This window comes from Quercus robur, chromosome 10 (assembly GCF_932294415.1).
Source record: "Quercus robur chromosome 10, dhQueRobu3.1, whole genome shotgun sequence".
Lineage (NCBI taxonomy): Eukaryota > Viridiplantae > Streptophyta > Magnoliopsida > Fagales > Fagaceae > Quercus > Quercus robur.
The window spans coordinates 35955503-35976266 of NC_065543.1; the positions used below are offsets into that span (position 1 = coordinate 35955503).

Below are 20764 nucleotides of genomic sequence, written 5' to 3' on the forward strand. Positions count from 1 at the left end.
TCTCTTCATCAAACAATGCTCCCACCTTATTTATTCCTAGTTCTTAGCCATATTTGGAGTACACTAAAAAATGATTTGTATACATGTTAATTCGTTTCAAGAATCTTATTTTAGTTGTTTTTCTGCCTAACACAACATATGAAACAAGGTTGCTATTAATTTAAAAAAATTTACATGAGGTTGGCTTAGTATTTAAAAAATTCTATTCCAATGCTTCTCTGATAATCTAATGACCCAATTCTATTTAAAAATTCTTATTTAATTGCATAGGAATGATGGTAATTTAAATTATATAATTTCTCATTTCATGTGGATTCCATTCCATAAGACATCATCACTGTAATAGAGTATTCCATCAATGTTTGGTTAAAGGTTTAGTTTGTGTGTTGGTATAAGAATGAGTTTCAACATTTAAACTTAACAAATGTTCTTTTTCTCTGATTTTCCTATTTAATTCAGGTGAGGGTTGTGTTTTGGGAGGTGTATAGTTGGAAGTCTTTTTTAACAATGCATTGTAGAGTAACTTATCCCCAAAAAAAAAAAAAAGTATTGTAGAGCAAATCACAGTCATTTTCCTTACACATCCTTCCCTTCTTTTGCAATACATGCAAAAGCTTCATCTTCATCTTTAAACTATGCTCTTAAATTGTCCTTTTTATTTTCCCTCCTGGCTCTATTTGCTTTATATTTTGTTTGAATTTACCAAGAGGAATGTAAAACATTTTCCTTGCCTCCCGATATCATATCAACAAGTTTACATCCTGTTGTTGCTATGGGAAACTTTTATACTTTTTGGTCCAGATTGAGCATTAATAAAAAGAAAAGGCATATTAGGCTCTTGAAAAATGTGGACAATTTTCTTCAGGAATTATTAATTGTTTAAGGATAACATGATTTTCAGCTGAACATTATTTCCAGGGGGGAGAGCATTTAGACATATCATGTGTGGAACAGAAGTTGTTTATTCCTGTTTGATTAGCGTAGCATTGGCACTCTTCTCTGCATTGATTTTTTTTTTTTTTTTTGGGTAGAAAGGATAATATATAATTAGATAGAAACCCTTCTATTACAAGCATTTGCCACTCTATTTAGGGCTAACAAGTTCTCCACCACAAATAGTTGGTTATCAAAAACAACAATAGTATAGTGAAGGCTTGAACCCAGTTTAGCTAATGCTTCGGCACACCAATTAGCTTCTTTGTAAATATGATCAATCCTAATCTTGGGAATCATTGTCATTAGTAAAATATAAATAAATATTTTGAACAATTTGACTCTAAATTTTTTTTAAGCCTTGCTGAAATAAGCTTTAATATAATCCTCTGAACAATACCTAACCTTTACTACCGCACATCCTTGGCGAGATAGTTACTCCACAAGTATAAGTGTTTGTGAGTTATTTTTTGGGGGGGGTAAGGGCTGGGGTTCAAGTTTTTAGAAGGAAACTTCACACATATATACACTTAGATTAGACTATAATAGAATTTCTATCTTGTATTAAAATAAAAAAAATATACCTTGGCCTTTTTAAACACACACACAAAAAAAAAAAAAAAGGGTCCAACAACAAACTAATTTTATCTAAAATGTTGGGTGGAGGTGGAAATAGTAAGCCCAACAACAAAAATAAAAATTTGTTCATCTCAAACCTTAGGAATAAAAAAATATATATATATAAAAATAAAAACTCATTTATATTTTAACAAATTTGAAATAAATTAATAGAAAATTCTTAGATTACACTATCAATGTAAACATATAACTATCCTAGACTAATAGATAGTCTAGATAAAAGTATTTTAAGCAGTAATAATTAAAGTTTACTTAACAATAATAATTAATATGTTAATTATATTTAGAAACAATAAATGAATTCCAAGATTTAATCTTAGCAATAATAAGTAGTATGTTCATTATATTAAGAAACAATATGTCAAATGAACTTATAATTTATCTTTTATTCTCTTATTAGTACGTACTATGAACAAATTTGTTATAAGAAAATCACATAGATCGCAAGGTTCATCTCTTACCAACCCCCTAGAAAAAAATCTTAGAGTTGCTACCGATATCATGTATTTTTATTTATGGTGCACTAATTATTTATATAAAATTAATTTCTATTTTTATTTTTCTAAGTTTTATATAAGAAACAACTTATTTGGAATATGATTTTCTTACTCAATTTAATTGCATTGGAAATAATTGAAACAAAGTCCAACAAAAGATAAAATCAATTTTTGTTTTTTTATGAAAAGGAGAAAAAAAATTAATAACACTCAATGAAGAATATAATAAATAAAAATAAATCTACACATAAGTTAGAGAAAAATAATTAATTATTTGTCTAATCACCCGAGCACCGAGTTTAAATTTTTAATAATTTTAATGTTAAAAATTTGTGTTCTCGCATTCTAATAATATGTAAATAATTGTAGTTGATTTCTTAAATATACGTGAATTATAAGACAATTTCTTACAATTCTTACAATATATATCAAAATAAACCGTGTATCACGCGGGACATTGGCTAATTACAATAATATAGATATTGATTGATTAATTGATTAGTATATTCTAGAGTTACCTAAGAATTGCTTATTGAAAAGTAATCAAGAGGATAGTTAGATCTCTTGGAGGAACAGAGGGCTACGTAGTCTATCATCAAGGTTTGTCTTTATTGCATAGATTAGCAAGAAACAATCTTTTATTTTATCAACCATGGAGACAGTATTTAGCCTACTCAACGAATATTCAAGAAGTTGTTTGGTTGTGGGTTCCAGTTAGCTCAATTGATAAAGTCTCTATTGGTTGAATAAGAGATCTGAGATTAAATCCCCACCTACACTAAAAACCAATTGATATCTTGGTTTGATAATAAATAACTATCATCAGGAGCGGATACCATAGGTTGAAAGTCTCTAAAAAAAAAAAAAAAGTAGAAGATTTGATTAAGGAGGTTATTAACATCTAGAGTTATTGTGGAATCTTCATATACTAGGACATGCTACAATTCTTGTATATGCTTAGGACCTAGGTATCAATGTAAAATGAAATGGAACCAACTTGAGCCTAATGCTTTTGTGTACTGGACCTGTTGGGATTTGATCACATATCAAATAATTATTATGATCTCAATAGACTTAACCCTTATCCAAACAAAATACTTCAATTTATAGTATCACTTTTTTTTTTTTAATTATTTTATGGTGTGCTACCGCAGGCAACCAAAAAATAAAACCTATACTCCTAAAAATACATGAAGTGGTGTGAGTAAGAATCATTCCCACGGAGAGTGTCTAGCCTAGTTTTATGCTAAGTGAACAAGGAAGTGTTGGGGAGAGGGGGGGGGGGGGGGGGGGGTTGAGTATAATGAAGTTCTAAGTCAACATCCACCATTGAGATTTTACAACCGATCATTGATGCAAGTATATATAAATTCACACTTTGAATATTCACCGTTTTAACTATTTTCCTATTTCTCTTTGGTCGCAGTTAATTAAAAAACAAGCAATCTAATAAGCCCTAACTACTAAACAACCAAAGATAAGCGCTAAAGGTTTAATCTAGTAGCAGCCTTCAAAATTAGAGAGATTGATGAAGTTAAACAACACAAGCACAACCGGTTGTATTTAATTTAGTAGAGCGCTCTTCCTAAGATCTAATAATTTTTCATGCAACAAATCATTAAATCTTGGTTGCTTCACAAATTAGAGAGATCAAACAATTACGGATTTGATATCTAACCTAGTAGTAGATTACAACGAATAATAAAATAGTAGGCCTCCTAGAAATTAAGCAAGACAATCATGAAAATAGGCACAGAAGAACATCTGATATTCAAAGCATAAATTGAACAATAAAAAACAAATCAGATCTCACAGTTTTATTGATTCTGAGGCTTCCGTTTCCTTCGACTAAATATAAAAGTTTAACCAAGCCAAGCAATGATGAAAACTCGAAGGACAAAGTTAGAGAAGAGGGGAGAGAGAGGCATGTCTGAAGTCTGATTTTTCCTCCCCCTTTTACACGTTAGTTCCCCCTTTCAAAAGCCTACAAAATCTCCTAAAAATATTTTAACTAATAATATCTAAATCTGACTAATTAAGGAAAATATTAAAAATAAAATAAAGTCCTAATATGACTAGGAAAGTGGTGTTTTCATGCACCAGATCTGGAAACTTCCGAAAATAAACAGCATCAAACCCGCGTATTAGAATTGCAAGCTAAGGAACGTTCTAGAACGTCAACAATGCAGGTGTAGCAATTTCAAGCCTGATTTCTACCTTGATGCAACCAGTATCTCTCAAAAATCAAAACACGAAAGTTGTAGAGCTTTTTCTTGGCATTCCATAGCATCTTGAATCTACTCAATCGGAGCTCAGATGAGAGAGTTATGCTCAGATTACAAAGCAATGTCAAAACTGTCCAAAATCATCCAATTAGCTTCATTTTGCACTTAACGCTTCCATTTGCATCCTAAATTAAAATATAAGAATAATGAGTACATTTAGGCACCAAATGAGTGTAGAAGACTAAACATTAAGGGAGAAAAATATGACATTTTGCATTCTCATCACTTTATTTTAGATATGGTTACCTTCTGAAATACCTGCTTATCTTTCATACGATTAGATGACTCCTTTCTCAAAAATTTTAAATAAAAAAATTAAAAAAAAAAAATGATTACAGACTCCAAACAAAGCCTATACTTAGATGCTTTTCGTGCCTAGGTTAAGAGGTTATAGGACTTTTTAGACTCTCTTTTTGGTTTTTCCCCTCCCCTTTCAATTGACCAATCTGATATGTCTCTATTTGGGATGACATTTTATTGCATAAGATGCCATTCAGTCTATTATATAATATATATTTATTAACACACACATCTACCAAGTAATTAGTTTTAGTGCCACATAAATTATCATAATTGTTACCACAACTATCATGCATGTCAAATTATATATGATTGACTGCTTGTCACTTTTATATGGACCCACCATTTTTTCTCTAACCCTCATAATTTGTCACATGGACAATTATGGCACAAATTATGTCATTTTATGTAGTCTTAGAATTATTCGTATTAGTTTATGATATAAAAGTATATATGTTTGCACTTCACGCATGATTAGATATTCTCATCCATATGCAGATCAAAAAGATACGTTCTAAGAGAGCAAGCAGAGATGTGATATCATGTCATTTGATACTCAGAATAAAGTTAATTGACACAAGTTGATGTCTCCTTAGCTTGTACATGAATAGTTTATAAGAGATCCATGCAAAACACGCGTAATCTGAGGACTGTAACATCTTTTTTCCTTTCAAAGAGTTATTCTTAACATCACCATGAGGCATTGGATTTTCTTGCAAAGACACTGGTTTAAATGCAACTGTGAGATCCAAGTTATTTACATTAGCATTAGAAAAATGGGAAAGCGTTTATAAATGGCTCTTGAAGACTTGAATAGCAGGGTAGGCCCAAGATTCCAACCTAAGCGTTCCATAAATGGTCTCGAAATTCATCTTTGTTATAAGAACAGTAATAAGATAGACTTTATCAAGAATTTTGTAACTCAACTAATACCAAAAGAAAAGTGGATAATAAGCGAGAGAAAGGTAAAATTTGAACCACAGACATGATTATCATAAAAAATAATATAATTATCTTTAGGCTATCACTAGAACTTAAATCCCATATTTTAAAATACCTAATTCAATAGGTTTTTTTTTTTTATATAAAAAAAAATGAATAATTTAATTATCTCTATAGTTTTTATCTATTTTTTTGCTTACGTGAGTAACAACTTAAAAGAAAGGTCGCAACCACAACTAAAGTCGAAACCTTAAAAGAACTAATTAAGCTGTAATTATGGCTCTGCATAATAGTTTATATAATCCAAATCGACCTAATAAATATTCAATGTGTGAATCAGTATGTTCCTACACAACATACAATCCAATCCACTTAATCTAGGTTATCATAGTACAAAAAAATGCAAGCTATATGTGACAATCTTTCCATGTCTATGCTAGTTTCACCTCCGACAATCTAACTTATTTTTCAAAGTTAAATCCCAAGTCAAGTTATTATCAAGTTCAGTTGCATGAAAGATGACATTCCAAAGATGACTTTTGGTACTCAAAGAGGGGCAGGGGCACTATGAATTTCTTGTCATGCCTTTTGGCTTTGTCCATTGCTCCATCTTCGGTAGAGGTTGACTATCAAGTACCAATAGTTGGACAAGTATCAAGTTTGATTAACACTATTTTTTACACCATTCTTTGTGGCAATATTTCCTTTTTTTTCTTTAATGATATCTTTGTATACATGGGAAGATCATTTTGGCCTATCTGGAGGTCATCTTTAAAACTCTTCATGAACGTGAATTGCTTATCAAACTATCCAAATGTTCTTTTGGACAGGTTCAGATAGAATATCTGAGGCACATTATGTATCACAAGGATGCATTACTACCAAGCGTGTCCTGTCCTATTTGTCTGAATCAAGTCGATGGTGATAGGGGCTTCAGGCCTTCAGAGATTTGGTCTGTCATGGAAATTTTGGAATATGATGAATTCGCAGTGATGTTATTCATGGTGGGTATTTCAGTTTGCTTTGAATGCTGTCTAAACTGGGTCATGCTTTAAATTTAAAACAACGTAGTTATATTATGATAAAATTATATCGTTTTGAGCTTATTTGACATTTAACGGCTGTGTCATCAAGGAAATGGACAGAATGATAGAATTACAAATGGTCTCAAATGTTAGGTATCAAAATCAAAAAAAAAATTAAATTTTTTTAGAAATCACTATCATAATCACTCCAAATTGATAATGCATGTTCCAGAGTTTCTGAAACTGTTAAAGTTATCATGATATTTTACAATAATTTTAGTATAATTTGTCTGAACAATCAGCTTTTCACAATAAAGAAGCAACACACTTGTCTCTGTAAATACTGCAATATTTGCATAATTTTTAAAATTTTCAAAATGATTGTACTGTTGCCCATTCTATGTCATGGAATATAGTAACAATTCTACTGTTCTAGGGAAACCATTTTACCGACCTAATTTTCCCTTTAACACTGCAATAGTACTACTTTTCCAGAGTCTCTGAAACCAGTTTGAAAATGTAAATATTCCCCAACATTAACTGACAATCATACCCGTGTTTCTTTCTGCTTTTGTTAAAAATAAAAGATCAATGCTTCAAAAGCAACAAATTACACATATGTTGAGTTAGCTACAAATTATTATTTATTCCTATTCAGGCTCACCATCAATACTATCTTTTTATTCACAATTGACAACTTAATTATCATCTTATACATGTGTAAAATTTGTTATCAATTTTGGTGTGCATCTAGATTTATTAAAAATAAACGAGAAAAATCTGTGGACACAACTTTAGCATTAGTAGCAAGCAATTTGCTTACTGCTTATACTACTTTTCAGAAACAAAACGTATTGGAAATGTCATGACTTCTCGACATTTGGCATTGTTTTTTCATTTTGTTTTTCCTATTCTTTATTTTCATTTACCTTTCTTGTATCATGACGTCTGGATTCCTTTTTCTTTTGCCTACTCTATAGCATATCAAAAGTCAGTGCTGCTAATCACTTGTAACTTCATCAACTACTCTCTCTCTCTCTCTCTCTCTCTCTCTCAATTGACTTCTCAAGATTACATTCCTCTTTGGTGCAGTTTTAGCAAGTGATCTGTAACTCCCTATGTTTTAAGCATCTCTTTTTGGATCTTGGCCTTAACGCATTGTCACTTTCTTTTTATTCCTAGGTAAATAGTAGGGAAAGGAGAAGGGATTCAAGCCCAGACATCAAATATCACAGAAGATATCAGTACCACTAATCTAACACTCAAACCCCATCAAACATCATAGAAGATGTCAGTACCACTAATCTAACGCTTGAACCTCATGATGTCACTTCACTTGTTCGTGACATCGTTCTACTTGGGGGCCAAAATAGTTAAATAATTTAAATTGCTAAAATAAGTATCATTTTACAATTCCATTAAGGACCACAATCATGAAAACCACAGCCAACAATCTTGAAAGTTAAGTCACACCACCAAATAGTGGGAAAAAATGACGATCATGAAACCTAATATTGATCGTCGTTTTTCATACCCATAGTAGTGGTCCCCTAGGCATACTTCTACTATTGTTCTGAATTCTGATGTTATACTGCATCATGTAACCCCACTTTAGAACATAATAATTATAATAAGTAATCGTCTTTCTTGATTTTTGTTATCAATCAAAATAAAAATAATCTTACATTATATTGCAAATTTTTATCCTAGAATACCCAGCTTTAATGCAAATTTCTATCTGTAGTTTCCTAGAGCTTATTTCTATAATATTTATCAAAAGATATCATTTTTGGTAGTTTTTATGCTAAATGTTTAACAAAAAGTTTTAAACTAAGATAAAATAAATAAATAATTTAACTTTCTCAAACAAACACTAGTTAGGTTGTGTTTGGTTCAACGGAAAATATTTTTCAAATAAAAATATTCTCCCAAAAAAAAAATTATTTTCAAATATTTGGCTATATTCTTGAAAATACTCCAAAAATTATTTTCCAATATTTGGTTGCGTTCCTGAAAATGTTATGGAAAATATATTTTTCACTACTTTCTCATATTTTCTCATCTCCAAGCACATATATAATAAAATAAAATAAAAATTTTAGAATAAAAATCATGATCAGGGACCGATAGTGTCGACGCGACTACAGTTACCTATTACCAAAGACCAGGGACGTTAGTAGGGTGGTAGTTAGGTAGTAGACAGTGGGAAGTGGGAAATAAAAGTTCAGTTGATAAGTTTTTGGTGAGGTGAAAAATGGTTTATAGAAGATGAAAGTATAAATCAATTTCCGTCATAAGTGTCTTTATTTTACGGTCAACTGGAAAACAATTTCCTATTGAACAACATTATCCATCATCCCAAACACCCGTAAATGCAGGAAAAATTTTCCGAAATTCAATTTTTATCAAACTAAACACAGCCGCAGCTTCACCCAATCTATAATGCATCACTAGATTTTTCCCATTTTTCAAGTTGGGTTCGGCTTTTCTCCATTCACTTCTATGCATTGGTGGAGACAAGGACAATACACTTATTCTAACTGGAATCTTTTTTACTCTTTTAAATTTACTTTTTCAACTTTCGTCCAACTTCTTGATTCCGTACTCCACACAAAGAAGTCCTAAGTTAGCAGACCTAAATAGTAGTAATAATACATATAGCTTTAGAGCTTTAATGTTCAGACTAGTTTACCTACTGCACATATTTTAATCTAGAAAACATGATACACAGAATATATAGCCTTAGACAAGTAGCAGTACTACATGCCCCAGTAGATATGTATTATTGGAGCACCTTTAATAAAAAGTACAAGTTAGGCGCTATGTTCTTATAACACAATAAAAGGTGCACATTTTGTGTGTGATTGTTTGTGTTTTAATCTTTAATTTTTTGAGTTGTAGACTATAGAAAGCTCAGTTGCATTTATTGGAGTAATAATGGTATAAAGAAGTTGCCTACTATAACGTTTTAACTTTATCTACAGCTGCAGCAACTTTTGAATCCATTGAAGAATGATGAGTAGATGATCAGAACAACATGCATTGGTTTTTGTGCCGCTAATCTTAACATGTTGATTTTTTGTCCCAGCTGTAATCCAAACCCCGTTGAAGTGCTCCTCATCTTCCTCAATTCTTTTCTTTCTTTTTTGCAGACAGAGAAAAAGAATACCCTTACTTGAAACTTGAAAACCTTTGAAAAAAAAACAAGCATGGTGGCACAAACTAGAGCTACTCTTTTTTAATATGACAAAACAACCCATGTAAAAGTTGTCATTTGTAATTTTTTCTTGGGGTTGAAGATGTCATTTGGGAACTTGCAGATGAATTTAAAAATAAAAAAAATTTGTGGGCTATACTTTGTTTACCAAAAAAAAGTCACAAAATGAGGAGAATGTAGCAGTAAAGATTTTTAAATCCGCGGAGAATCAAATGTCATGGTGGAAAGCAGTCAACAAGAGGAAAAGCTAATTCTATGTCAGGAATTGGATATAGATTTTCTTTTTGTATTTTGCTTTTGATGACTTCTATGATTAGGCTTTAATAAAAATTCTTGGGATCATTTCACACACTAACTTGAGCACCAAAAGCAATGATTGGAACCATCTTACACTTTTAGACCAAGTGCTGAAATTTTACATGTATATACTACAGGTTGCCAAAGGATCCTAGCTAAACAGGGAAAGAAGTAATCTTTAAAAAAGAAAACAAAAGAGACCACAAATCTAGTGTATCCTAATTCTTAATTCCTTAATCCCTTAATCCCTTGTTTATCTATTTGTGAGAGAGGGAGTGGCGAATCCACTGGCATCTCCAAGCCTGTTTCTCTCCAAAAAAGGAATAGAATGTTCATTATCATGTTCCTCTATTTTTTTATAGACAATTGCAGGAATCTGCAGGATCCAAATCTGTTTTATTAGGTGTACCAATCAATAAACAAAACACAGTCCAAAACTCCAAATAAATGAAATTGTCAGAGTAAATATCATTGTTTGCTGCATACCAATTAACCTAAATTGAAGTCTCATTAACAAACAAAAAAAGTGTACAAAAAGTAACCAATCATCTGAAGAGAATGATTGCTATGCAAACAGAATGGCATAGCCCTACTTTCATGTAATTGCTGGTATATGGCCGGAAGAGAAAAAGGAAATTCCACTACTACAGTGAATTTTCAAAGTTGTCATAACATATACTCAGCCTGCCTGCTAAGCCATAGTGGGATATTACTAGAGCACTTTTTTTTCCAACTTGTTGCAAAAGAAATTCTATAATAGCTTGAGTACTAAGGCAAAGAAAATGAAATTAATCCAATAACGAAGACATCATGATTGCATTAGCCTCCTTGTCTCATCACTTAATAAAGGATTAAAAAGAAAAACTATACATATACACCTTCATGACCCCACCCTACCATCATTTTGTAATGTATTGCCCCCCCCACCTAAACTATAACAAAATACAAACCACCCACCTCTTCATCTTCTCCAAAGAAAACAGAGTAAAAAAAAAAAAAAAAAAAAAAAAAAGGAAAAGTACTTAATTAGAGAGGACCAGACCTCCATCTTCATGATTGAAGATAAACAAAGTATCATTAGCTACTCTTTCATAACCTGAAAGCACAAAAGGGAAATAAAAACTAAGACCTTGAGTTGCTGCTTAGACTCTAAGCAAGTAGACACTAAGCTCAGGAGCTCCATTGCTATCAGGGTTCATCATGTAGAAAGCCTCAGAATCTCTAGACCCCACAATTCTCTCAAACTTGGCTCTCATGTACATGACTTCACCATCTGACCCAGATTCAGCTTCAGCTTCATTCCCTGCAGCAGGCAAAACACCAGCACCCATAGAAATTGGCTCTACAGCCTTCAACACCTTCCACTCTTTAGGCCCACATTCTCTCCTTGTTGCAAAACCACACTTTTTCCCATTGCAATAAGTCCTCCAAACTGGCTCTTCAAGTAGCCTCACCCCTTTCTTTTCTTCTTCTTTTTCTTTCTCTTTATCACACTCCAATGCAATTCGAACCAACCCAGATGCCATTTCTTTAACCAAGCCACTAATAGGTGTAGCAAGCTCAATCAAGAAGGCAGGTTGAGAATTGGGATCTCTTTGGAAAGCAAAGTGAACATGGCCACGCCTATTCCCAAAGAGTGTGCCTACCACTCGGTTACCAAGACCCTGTGGCAAGTTGGAACGGTTCTTACCAAACGCTGTAAGAACTGAACGAAGCCTTGAAATTGCTATAGCTTGCAGTTTCCTCTTTGGTGGTGGTGCTGCTTCAGCTACAGGTTCTGGTGTAGCAGCAAACTCATCATCTTCTTTTATGTTTTCCTCAAGGGATTTTGAGGAGGATTTGAAGCTTGAAACTTCATCATCTTCATTTCCAACCTTCTTTGTCCAGTGGAAGTGCCTCTTGGAAGAAAAATCTTGAGAATTATTAGCCATGACTGTCTTCATATGAGAAAGGAAATCAAAGGGAGAAGCAGCTCCTTAAAGATAATGTGAAGAGAGACTGTGAGTGTGAGTGTGTGTTAGAGAGAGAGATTATGGTCACTTCTCTTTTTATCGATATAAGATATGTGGGGCTTTCATTAATTCTTTGTTTCTAGTTCTTTGTTGTGGCGCAAGAGAATCCTGACAAAAGAAACATAGGCTGTCCCACCAACTGATTTTAGGAAATGAGAGAGAGAGAGAGAGTCATTGAAATAGAAAAGAAAGGAATCTAAGGAGACAATATGTGTGTAATTTCACTTTCTAGTGGGGCAGGGAGAGAGTTATTTTGCTTGACTGACTCTTTTGACTTGAATCCAAAAACAGTGAAGGAATAGCAACAAACCAGACCCAACACTATTCACACCTAGACATTTCTCAGGCTTAGCAGACTTCCAAATCCAATGTCTTGTAGTGAAAATTACACCAAGGTGATGTTGCTGGGGTTCCAAGGGCTTCTCATTTCTCAGGGCCAATGTTGGGCGCAGAGTATACAATTTACCTACCTGCGAGCTGACACCTCATTGCTTTGTGGGGTCCTCTGAGGACCCCCACCAAAAAAACCCTCTCTTTTATTGGTACACCAAAAGATTGAAACATCATTTTCTCTTTGTGAGATCCACCATGCTGTCGATCCCACCATGCGTCATCCAGGTGAACCATAATTGGCAGCTGCCTAGATGAACACCAGGAATAAGTTAGGTTTCTTTATTTTTCTGTCAATGTGGCCTTGACACATCAATTTTTGTGTTCTCAATGAAAATAATGTCTTTCTTTTCTGAAAAAAAATTTATAAATAAACCAACTCTTTCAATTTTATTACGACAAGCTTTCCATCAGGTCATGATTAAAGCTTCGCTGGGTGTTCAGGAAAGTACAATGGACAAATAGTGAAAATGGCCTCTTTTCTTAAGCATCTTAAATCATTTTTAAATACTTCTTCTTTAGCTTTTTAAAGAGTAATGGGGTACCATCATGGTCAACCCCCTGGGTTGCTGGATGATTTCATGCTAATGCATTCTCAATTACACAAAAATAGCACCAAAAATTGAACCCACCCTTTCCAAAGATATAACTAAAAACAAAATAATTACATATGGTTCAGAAAGAGGTAATGACTACGACAAACTCTCACTAATTACATTAACTTATAGACATGGATCCATAGATAGAATACAAATTGAAGCGTGTGCTTATACAGTAGACCAGCAAACTTGTCAATTTTTTGTACATAACATAAGAGATACTAAAAGCACCGATGGAAGTGTCAAGTGTGCTTGCCTAAGGCTCAAAAACAAATATTCTAGAGTTAGCTGTCTAAAGTTTGGTCAGAATCCGGTTCCTTGGGGGGAGCAGCCCCGCCATTCATTCTTGCACGGGCCTCTGCAAACATTCTCTGTTGCTCAGCCAATGCTTCTTCCTCAGTCATCTCGGCTCCATTGCTCCACTTGCCACCTTTTAGAGAGTCCTGCTGGAAAACATTCCCTAACATCATCAGTAAAATAACTCTTGACCGAGTAGACCATGTAGCAGAAGCTGTCAAGATCCCAGTTCTATAGCGCAATTCAACTAACTGAGTGTAACATATAAAAATAAAGGACATTTTAAAAGAATTTTGTGCTGTCAAAAAAATGAGGAATTCGGTAAGGAAAATGTTTGAACCAGCTCCACCAAAGGCTAACAGTCCAGTTCTCTAAAGATAAGCCTCGCAACAAGTGAATCCATAAGGAGCAAAAATAATGAACAATTACCATGGTCTCAAGCTTGTGTTGTTCATAAGCTGCATAAACTTCATCAATGTATTCACCAAACCCAAGAACCTGATAATAAAATTAAATACATCAGTTATCATGCAAACATTTTATAGATATAAATCATTATAAACAAAGTTATAATCTTTCATACCAGAAGGACTATAAAACAACTGCTCACAGTTTTATAAATAAATAACATGCAGGCAGAATAGAAGCATATTGCAAATTTTGACATTGGGACTGATTCCATGTGAAGCAAGCACAACTAGTTGTTAACCAGAGCAATTTCTTGTAGCAATATATTATGGGGTAAAAGACATAATATATATTATTGTATGTTAAGTTACCAAGTAAATCTTGGAACAAAAGCCAACTAAATATTTGGCTCTAATAGTTCCCTATAAATTAGTAAAGCCCTGTCTGGAAATGAGGAGACAACACAGTGATAAGAACCTCAATAAACCTAAAAGCATATAGGACAAGCACAAATTGACTGTCAAAGCATACATAGCCTGCCAGGATGTAGCTTTAGATAGCACAGGGAGGTACCAAAACTGAGTGATGTAAAGAATAAATTACATAATCAAGTGCATGAATCTAAACTCAAATAATGCCTACAAGTAGGAAAGACAAAATGTACACATAAAAGTACTGGGAAACTAAAACATGAAGGTGGAGAGGCATCACGGACAGAAAACAGGTAAGCAAATATATATCACACAAATATGAAGAGAAGGTATATAGTATGGGTCAAAAACCTGTAACGCCTTGAGCACATGCTCGGGTGCAATCGTTCTTTTCTCCTCTCTGCCACAAACTTCATTAGACTCTGATGAGATGAGGTTTATAAACTCTGCAAGAGCATAAAATAAAGGACAAACCTCCCTTCAGTAAAAGAAAAAATTGATTGAACATCTACAATAAAAACTAGAAAGCAATTGAGAGTAAAAAAGCATAGCATAGAATGAAATAATAAATCTAACCTAATTTACAGCAGATAGTATCAAAACTGTCAGGAAATACATTAGATTCAGCAGCAAATAGGAACAACAATAAAAGGAGTGCAAAATTTCCACTAAAAGGTCTGTCACTTGCAAACAATGTTTAATTGATCCAGTAAATCTTAGTAAGTCGCCAATATACAATTTGAATAAATTTTTTGGATTGATAAGTTACACACACCAAATGGGTCTTGAACCCACAACCTCACCCTCCAACCAATTATATTCTCGTTTGGGTGAAGTATGACTACTTTACCAATAGTTGAGACTTGCGACCCAATCGGGCTGTTCTTATTTACCTGAAGGGTTTGAATTAGCCAATTTATTATTGAAGGAAGTGCCAATTAAGTTATAGCTCATTGGCAACAATTTGAAAAAGTTTAAGTCACTTCTAGTTTTAACCTAGCTAAAGTTTGAACAAACAGCTTCTGTTCAGCTTTGGAGCCTATACAAACTTGTCCTGAAAACAAGTGTCATTGTTGAAGAGCAAACAACAAACGGCAATTTATTCAATGCATCAAAATGATGGGCAGGCAGACATCATGAACATCAACCCTTTCCATATATTCCTATTACAAAGACTTAAAGCAGGCTCATCTCAAAGGCAGTCTCAGTAGGACTATCAGATGGTTTGGTTTAAACAAGGAGGGCAGGCACAGAGATTTCAAAATGAAGTTAATCAGATATAGATTTTTGTTTCTCTAATACTGCACTGTAAGTGAAAAGTTGAGGGTTCTTTATTTTACATCAACATTATACATCATGCACAAGAAAGTCTCAGAATTGCAAAAAAAAAGGGTGAAAGTAATGAAAACACAAATAATTTTATCATGTAAAATACAGCTTAATAAGAAGGTTTATAAGATAAACCTAGTCCAAAAAATAAATTGTGGTAGGTCACATTACTGCATCAAAATTCATCATGTAATAAATACAAGTGACACATCTAGTGGTTCTTGGAAGTAACAAAGAACTTGGCTTTGTTCAAAGTGCAGAACACTATACTGATTTTGCATGCATTATTAGAGAAATAGGTTCCAATAGGGTAACCTTGTGGTAATGCATCAAAGCAGGGTATACTTTTGCCTTAAGTTCGATTCTAAATCATGAAGTAGATGGTAAATGCTTCAAGAAGAACAAGGAAGTAAGAATCGAACCATAACTTTACAATTCTCTGTAGGGTTCAAAGTTTCTGAGATGCAAGTTTCATAAACCCTACTTTTTTTGCAACAGAATTGAACCGAAAGCCCGAACTCAACGATGTTGAAGTTCAAATCTCAACCAAAATCCACAACTACTCTAAAAAAAATGAAAATGGAATAACAATAAATTTTAAATAAATAAATCAGAAATCATATCAAGCTCTATTCATTGACAAGCAACGGTTCTTTATTAGCAACCCTCTTAAGAGAGAAACCTCACTTTACAACCCAATAAAAATAAAACACCTTTCCGCGACACATATCAATAATGGAAACTCCTCTTCCATAAACAAGGGATAGAATTTTTAATTCGCCAAGGCACGCAAACCGTATTTACCTATCAAAAGAGATTAATGCCATATAAAAGCAGGAAAAAAAGAACATTATTCCTCACCTACACAACACTCAATTAAAAGGTCTTGAGCATCTCTTGCGACACGTACATCCGGGGGTAACATCTCCTTAATAATTTTGGTCATAGTTGCTGAAAAAAAAAATAGTAAAACATTATTTGCATCAACTAACTAATCAGTACACATCAAATTTATACGCGAACGCCTATTCTCTCTACAAGTACTGCTCCTAATCTCTTAAGTTTTGCACAATTAAACGCCCCAGAAGACCGAACATTTAAAAGTTCAAAAGGCTTACTATACAATCCAATAATATAAAATTTGATTACAGCCGATAGCAACAGTGTTAGAATTTCATATATTTCACTGAATACAAATAACTTAGAAGAACAACAATGCTTACATCATATTCAGCAATTTTCCCCCAAAAAAATTTAACTATTAATTCATACAAAACCCTAATAATTCTTCAAAAATTGAAGAAAAAAAAAAAAGTAAAATTGATACCTTTAGGAAGCGAAGCGTCCTCTTTGGACTTGCCGACGATATCCATGGGCTCCATCTTAAACCTTCAAAACCAAAATCAAACCCTAGAACACATGAATACATAAAAAATTATAGATCTGAGAGAGAGGTAGAGATATGAGAAAGAGACTGACCGAGTTACTGAGTTGGGGGGAAGGGAGAAGAGAAGCGATATGGAGGAGGAGGAGGAGGAGCGAGTCAGCCGATTGAAGATCCGAGTTGCAAGAAAATAAGGAGGTGGAGGAGAAGGAGAGGCATGATGGTTGTTGTTGTTGTTGGTTGATGATTATATTGATTTATCGGAAGATAGATAGAGAGAGGGGGATTTGGACTTGGTGCGACTTTCTTTTCTTTTTGGGGCTTCTCACCATAACGCTGCCTGTTCTCGCTCGCACACGATTACTCTCTCTCTCTCTCTCTCACGCGATGCCAACCACTCGCTTTAGCGCGTGCGTGCGTTCACTCGCGACTCTCGGGTTGTTAATTTTGGATCAGGTTGTTTTAGCACGTCATTCAACGGCGCGTGCTCTCTCTGCCTTTTGACGTACTAGCTTTTTTTTCTATTTTTGGATTCGGACTTTTTTTTTTTTTTTTTTTTTTTTTGGGCTTAAGCTAATTCAGTACTTCGAAGAAGTTGCTCAGAGAGACATCAGTGTCTCTTCAATTAAGACTGACCCTGGGTTGGGCCGATGTCTCAAAGTGTCTCTTTAATGAGCTTGAAATGTTGTGCCATTTCGAATATGCCTTTTTCTTTTCTTTTCTTTTTTAGGAAAAATATGCCAATTAACTTAAATGGCATGTTAGGTGTACGTAAGGAGAAATTATTATTTACACTGAGAAAATTATTAATGTAGTTTTTTTTAATCAATAAGATGATGTTATTTATGTAAATATATGTGTGAGCTTTCTAATCAATACAAAGAATAAAAAATAAAAATTACCAGATGATGTCACATTTACATAAACTAGTCGTTAACCTGTGCGATGCACGGGATAATTAAACAAAATTTATACACATTCACTTTTATTGGTACAATCATTTGAAAATAATTCTAACTAATATCCAAATGTAAGAGACACATTGACTTACTATTTAAAGTAGCTTTCTGAAGAATTTACACATATTATGCAACTGAGCCTTAATTTCTCATCAACAATAAAAACATGGAAATTCAAAACATGGAAAGAAAATAAAAATTATAACAATTAATTCTATTATCTTTCATGCTATACTTTGTAATTGTAAGGAATTAAGTCAACTCAATTTAAGTAGTTGTAATAAAATTGGCTTCTACTATTCTCTATTCTATAGAGATATGAACATATTGGATTTTTCAAACAATTACCGGTATTGCAATAAAATGATTTATTATTGAAAATAAGAAACAAAGAAAATATGTCTATAACTTAAGAAACACAATATACTAAAATTAAAGAGATAATTTTAGATAATTTTCGGAGGAAAAAATATTATAGATAATTTTAGAAACAGATTATACACTTAAAAGGGTTAGTAATTTATAGCACTTACCCCCCACTATTAGTATACAGACACCAAGTGCGGTCGTCGTAACCCTTTGAAAGAACCTTCCCCAATTGGACCCTATCAAAAAAAAAAAAAAAAACACCCAATTAACAAAATTGATCCAAAAGGGTCTAAAAAGCACACAAAATCAATTCAAAAAACAAAAATATGAGACAAAGTAATTACTTTCCGCTGCCAATGAAATCGTCTTTTGTATTGATGTTCCAAACTGCAACACTTATCTCTCTAAGGCCTTCAATTAACGAAAACACAAACTTCTCTTAGAATACCGAAGTATTATAACCATTTATACACACACACAAAAAACAAAATCAGCATAACTCACTATAACTCTATAGAAGCCTCAAAAATATAAAGAGAAATTAAAGGGGTTGAATTTGATATTTACGTTTGGAGAGAGAGAGTTTGCAGAAACTGTGGTTTTATATTTCTTAACTCGAGAGAGGGGTAAGGTTGCTAGGGTTTTGAGGTGTTATAATGTTTTTATTTTTATTTTTTATTTTTTAAATATTGTACTGACATGGAAAATTGTGGTGCCAGCAGAGACTTCGGTTTTATATATATATATAGATAATAACATTCTATTGTTTTTCAAAAAAAAAAAAAAAAAAAAAAACATTCTATTGGTTGGGAGGTCAGGGAGGACCACATTAACAGTCCTCCTGGTAGACCTGATAATTTCTCATACGTTTGACATGGATTATTTTTGCCAACTTATTTTACTATTCAGCTTATTTTTACTACTATTCATGGGTCTCACTGCACTTTTTGGTACTATTCATAAGTTCCATTGTACTATTTCAGCTAACTTTTACCTTTATCTACAGCACTTTTAGCAAAAAATTTTCAATTTCAGTAAAATAAACAGATCACAAATGGACACTATGTTAGAATTAGATTTTGTGTCCATTTATGATTTATTTAGCCTTTTATTCAATTTTTTTTTGAAAATGTGCTAAAATATACATATACTTTAAAATTGTGAAAAAATAAAATAAAATTTGTAAAAACTGCACATAAAAACCAAAACTAAAAAAGATGACTTAATAATTCAATGTCAATTGGACACTTTAAATCTTTGGATTGAAATCTTATAAACTCCCTACCATTTATGTTAGTATTATATTTGTACGAGCATCAGGTCTACTCCCAACCCATTAGCCCTTGTATGATTAAGAGGTCGGGGCCCAATGTCAAGTCTAGGCCTAACCCAAAATATCTCGTACAGTTAAGAGATCAGGGCCCAGTGTCAAGTCGAGGCCCATATCAAGTCGACAACAGCCCATCGATTCTCGATTCGCCGAACACCAACTTCGGCTCGAACAAATAAGAACGATAGTGCCTTAGGGGAAATCGCTTGTCGAGCACCATTTGGCGACAATTGCAAGTTTCAAGAAAGTCATGTCAGTCATGAGTAGTAGGTCCTATTTGGTTAGGAATATATCTCAGAGTGATCCACCAATATGGAAAACCACCCTCTCATCATGACGACCCCACTAAAGGAAGTCTATAAATAAAGGCCGATGGTTAGAGGGGAAGGGGTTGGCATTTTAGGGGAGGAACACACGAGAGAAGAGTGAGAAACAACCAAAGAGAGAAAGAAGGTTTCAGCTTGACATAACTTGAGCCTTTTCAGGAAGCATATACACAGGGGGGAAAAAATACAAAGTGGGCCTTAAGGACTTTCCCCTGGGCCATTAGATTGGCTCTAGGAGGTTTTCCCATTGTAGGAAATCCCATACCCATAAAAAACAAGTAAATTGGGAGTTTAACCCAAAACTTATAAGTATCTTGGGCCTAAGCACCACAAGATTTTAAGTGTTCATTTTTCTTAGTGCCCGTTTGAGAACAACTTATCTAACTTTTTGTTGAAAACTTTTTCTAAATACTGTAGATAAAATGTAAAATTTAAATAAAACAAGTATATAACTCATGTGAGATCCGCAAATAATATGAAAAATAAGCAATAAGGTAAGTTATAATTACATCCCAAACAAGCACTTAATGGAATTGAGGGAAATCTTGCTCCATTCACCATTAGATTTCAAGCATCAAATGATAGAATTAGGTTCATCATCAATAAGCTTACCAAGTTGTCCCCTTATTTATGGGATCATTATTGTAGGGGAGTTAGGAGTGCTCAGGGTCGGCCCAAGCGTTTCGGAGGCCTAAGGTGAAATCTTCAAATGGGGTCTTTATGTTATCACTTAAATAATATTTAACTAGCATTTTATATAATAATTTTTTTTTAAATCCATTCTTTTTAATTTTT

At 33.4% G+C, this 20764-nt stretch overlaps 2 protein-coding genes across 3 annotated transcripts; both read right to left on the reverse strand.

Moving 5' to 3' along the window:
• Positions 1 to 10932: 10932 nt before the first annotated feature.
• On the reverse strand, positions 10933 to 12320 carry LOC126701556 (protein MIZU-KUSSEI 1). Its single transcript, XM_050399726.1, has one exon. The coding sequence runs from the start codon at positions 12076 to 12078 to the stop codon at positions 11278 to 11280; it is 801 nt and encodes a 266-aa protein (XP_050255683.1). The 5' UTR covers positions 12079 to 12320; the 3' UTR covers positions 10933 to 11277.
• Positions 12321 to 13159: 839 nt separating this feature from the next.
• On the reverse strand, positions 13160 to 17272 carry LOC126701557 (protein Dr1 homolog). 2 transcript variants are annotated; one of them, XM_050399728.1, is made up of 6 exons: positions 17081 to 17272; positions 16929 to 16990; positions 16463 to 16552; positions 14624 to 14718; positions 13863 to 13931; positions 13160 to 13579 (listed from the first exon to the last, which is right to left on the reverse strand). In XM_050399728.1, the coding sequence occupies exons 2-6, from the start codon at positions 16981 to 16983 to the stop codon at positions 13421 to 13423; spliced, it is 468 nt and encodes a 155-aa protein (XP_050255685.1). In that variant the 5' UTR covers positions 16984 to 16990; positions 17081 to 17272; the 3' UTR covers positions 13160 to 13420. The 2 variants fall into 2 exon arrangements, with proteins under 2 accessions (XP_050255685.1, XP_050255684.1); XM_050399727.1 differs by having other exon boundaries at positions 13160 to 13582.
• Between the last annotated feature and the right edge of the window lie 3492 nt (positions 17273 to 20764).

What these genes read in the sequence shown, in the direction of transcription:
- LOC126701557 (XM_050399727.1), bottom strand. Translation starts at nt 16,983, where the DNA reads ATGGAGCCCATGGATATCGTCGGCAAGTCCAAAGAGGACGCTTCGCTT. An exon ending in ATGTGCTCAAGGCGTTACAG is followed by an intron (nt 13,932 to 14,623) that starts GTTTTTGACCCA and finishes TTTTATTATCAG; the next exon opens with GTTCTTGGGTTTGGTGAATA. An exon ending in AACACAAGCTTGAGACCATG is followed by an intron (nt 13,583 to 13,862) that starts GTAATTGTTCAT and finishes AATGTTTTCCAG; the next exon opens with CAGGACTCTCTAAAAGGTGG.
- LOC126701556 (XM_050399726.1), bottom strand. Translation starts at nt 12,078, where the DNA reads ATGAAGACAGTCATGGCTAATAATTCTCAAGATTTTTCTTCCAAGAGG.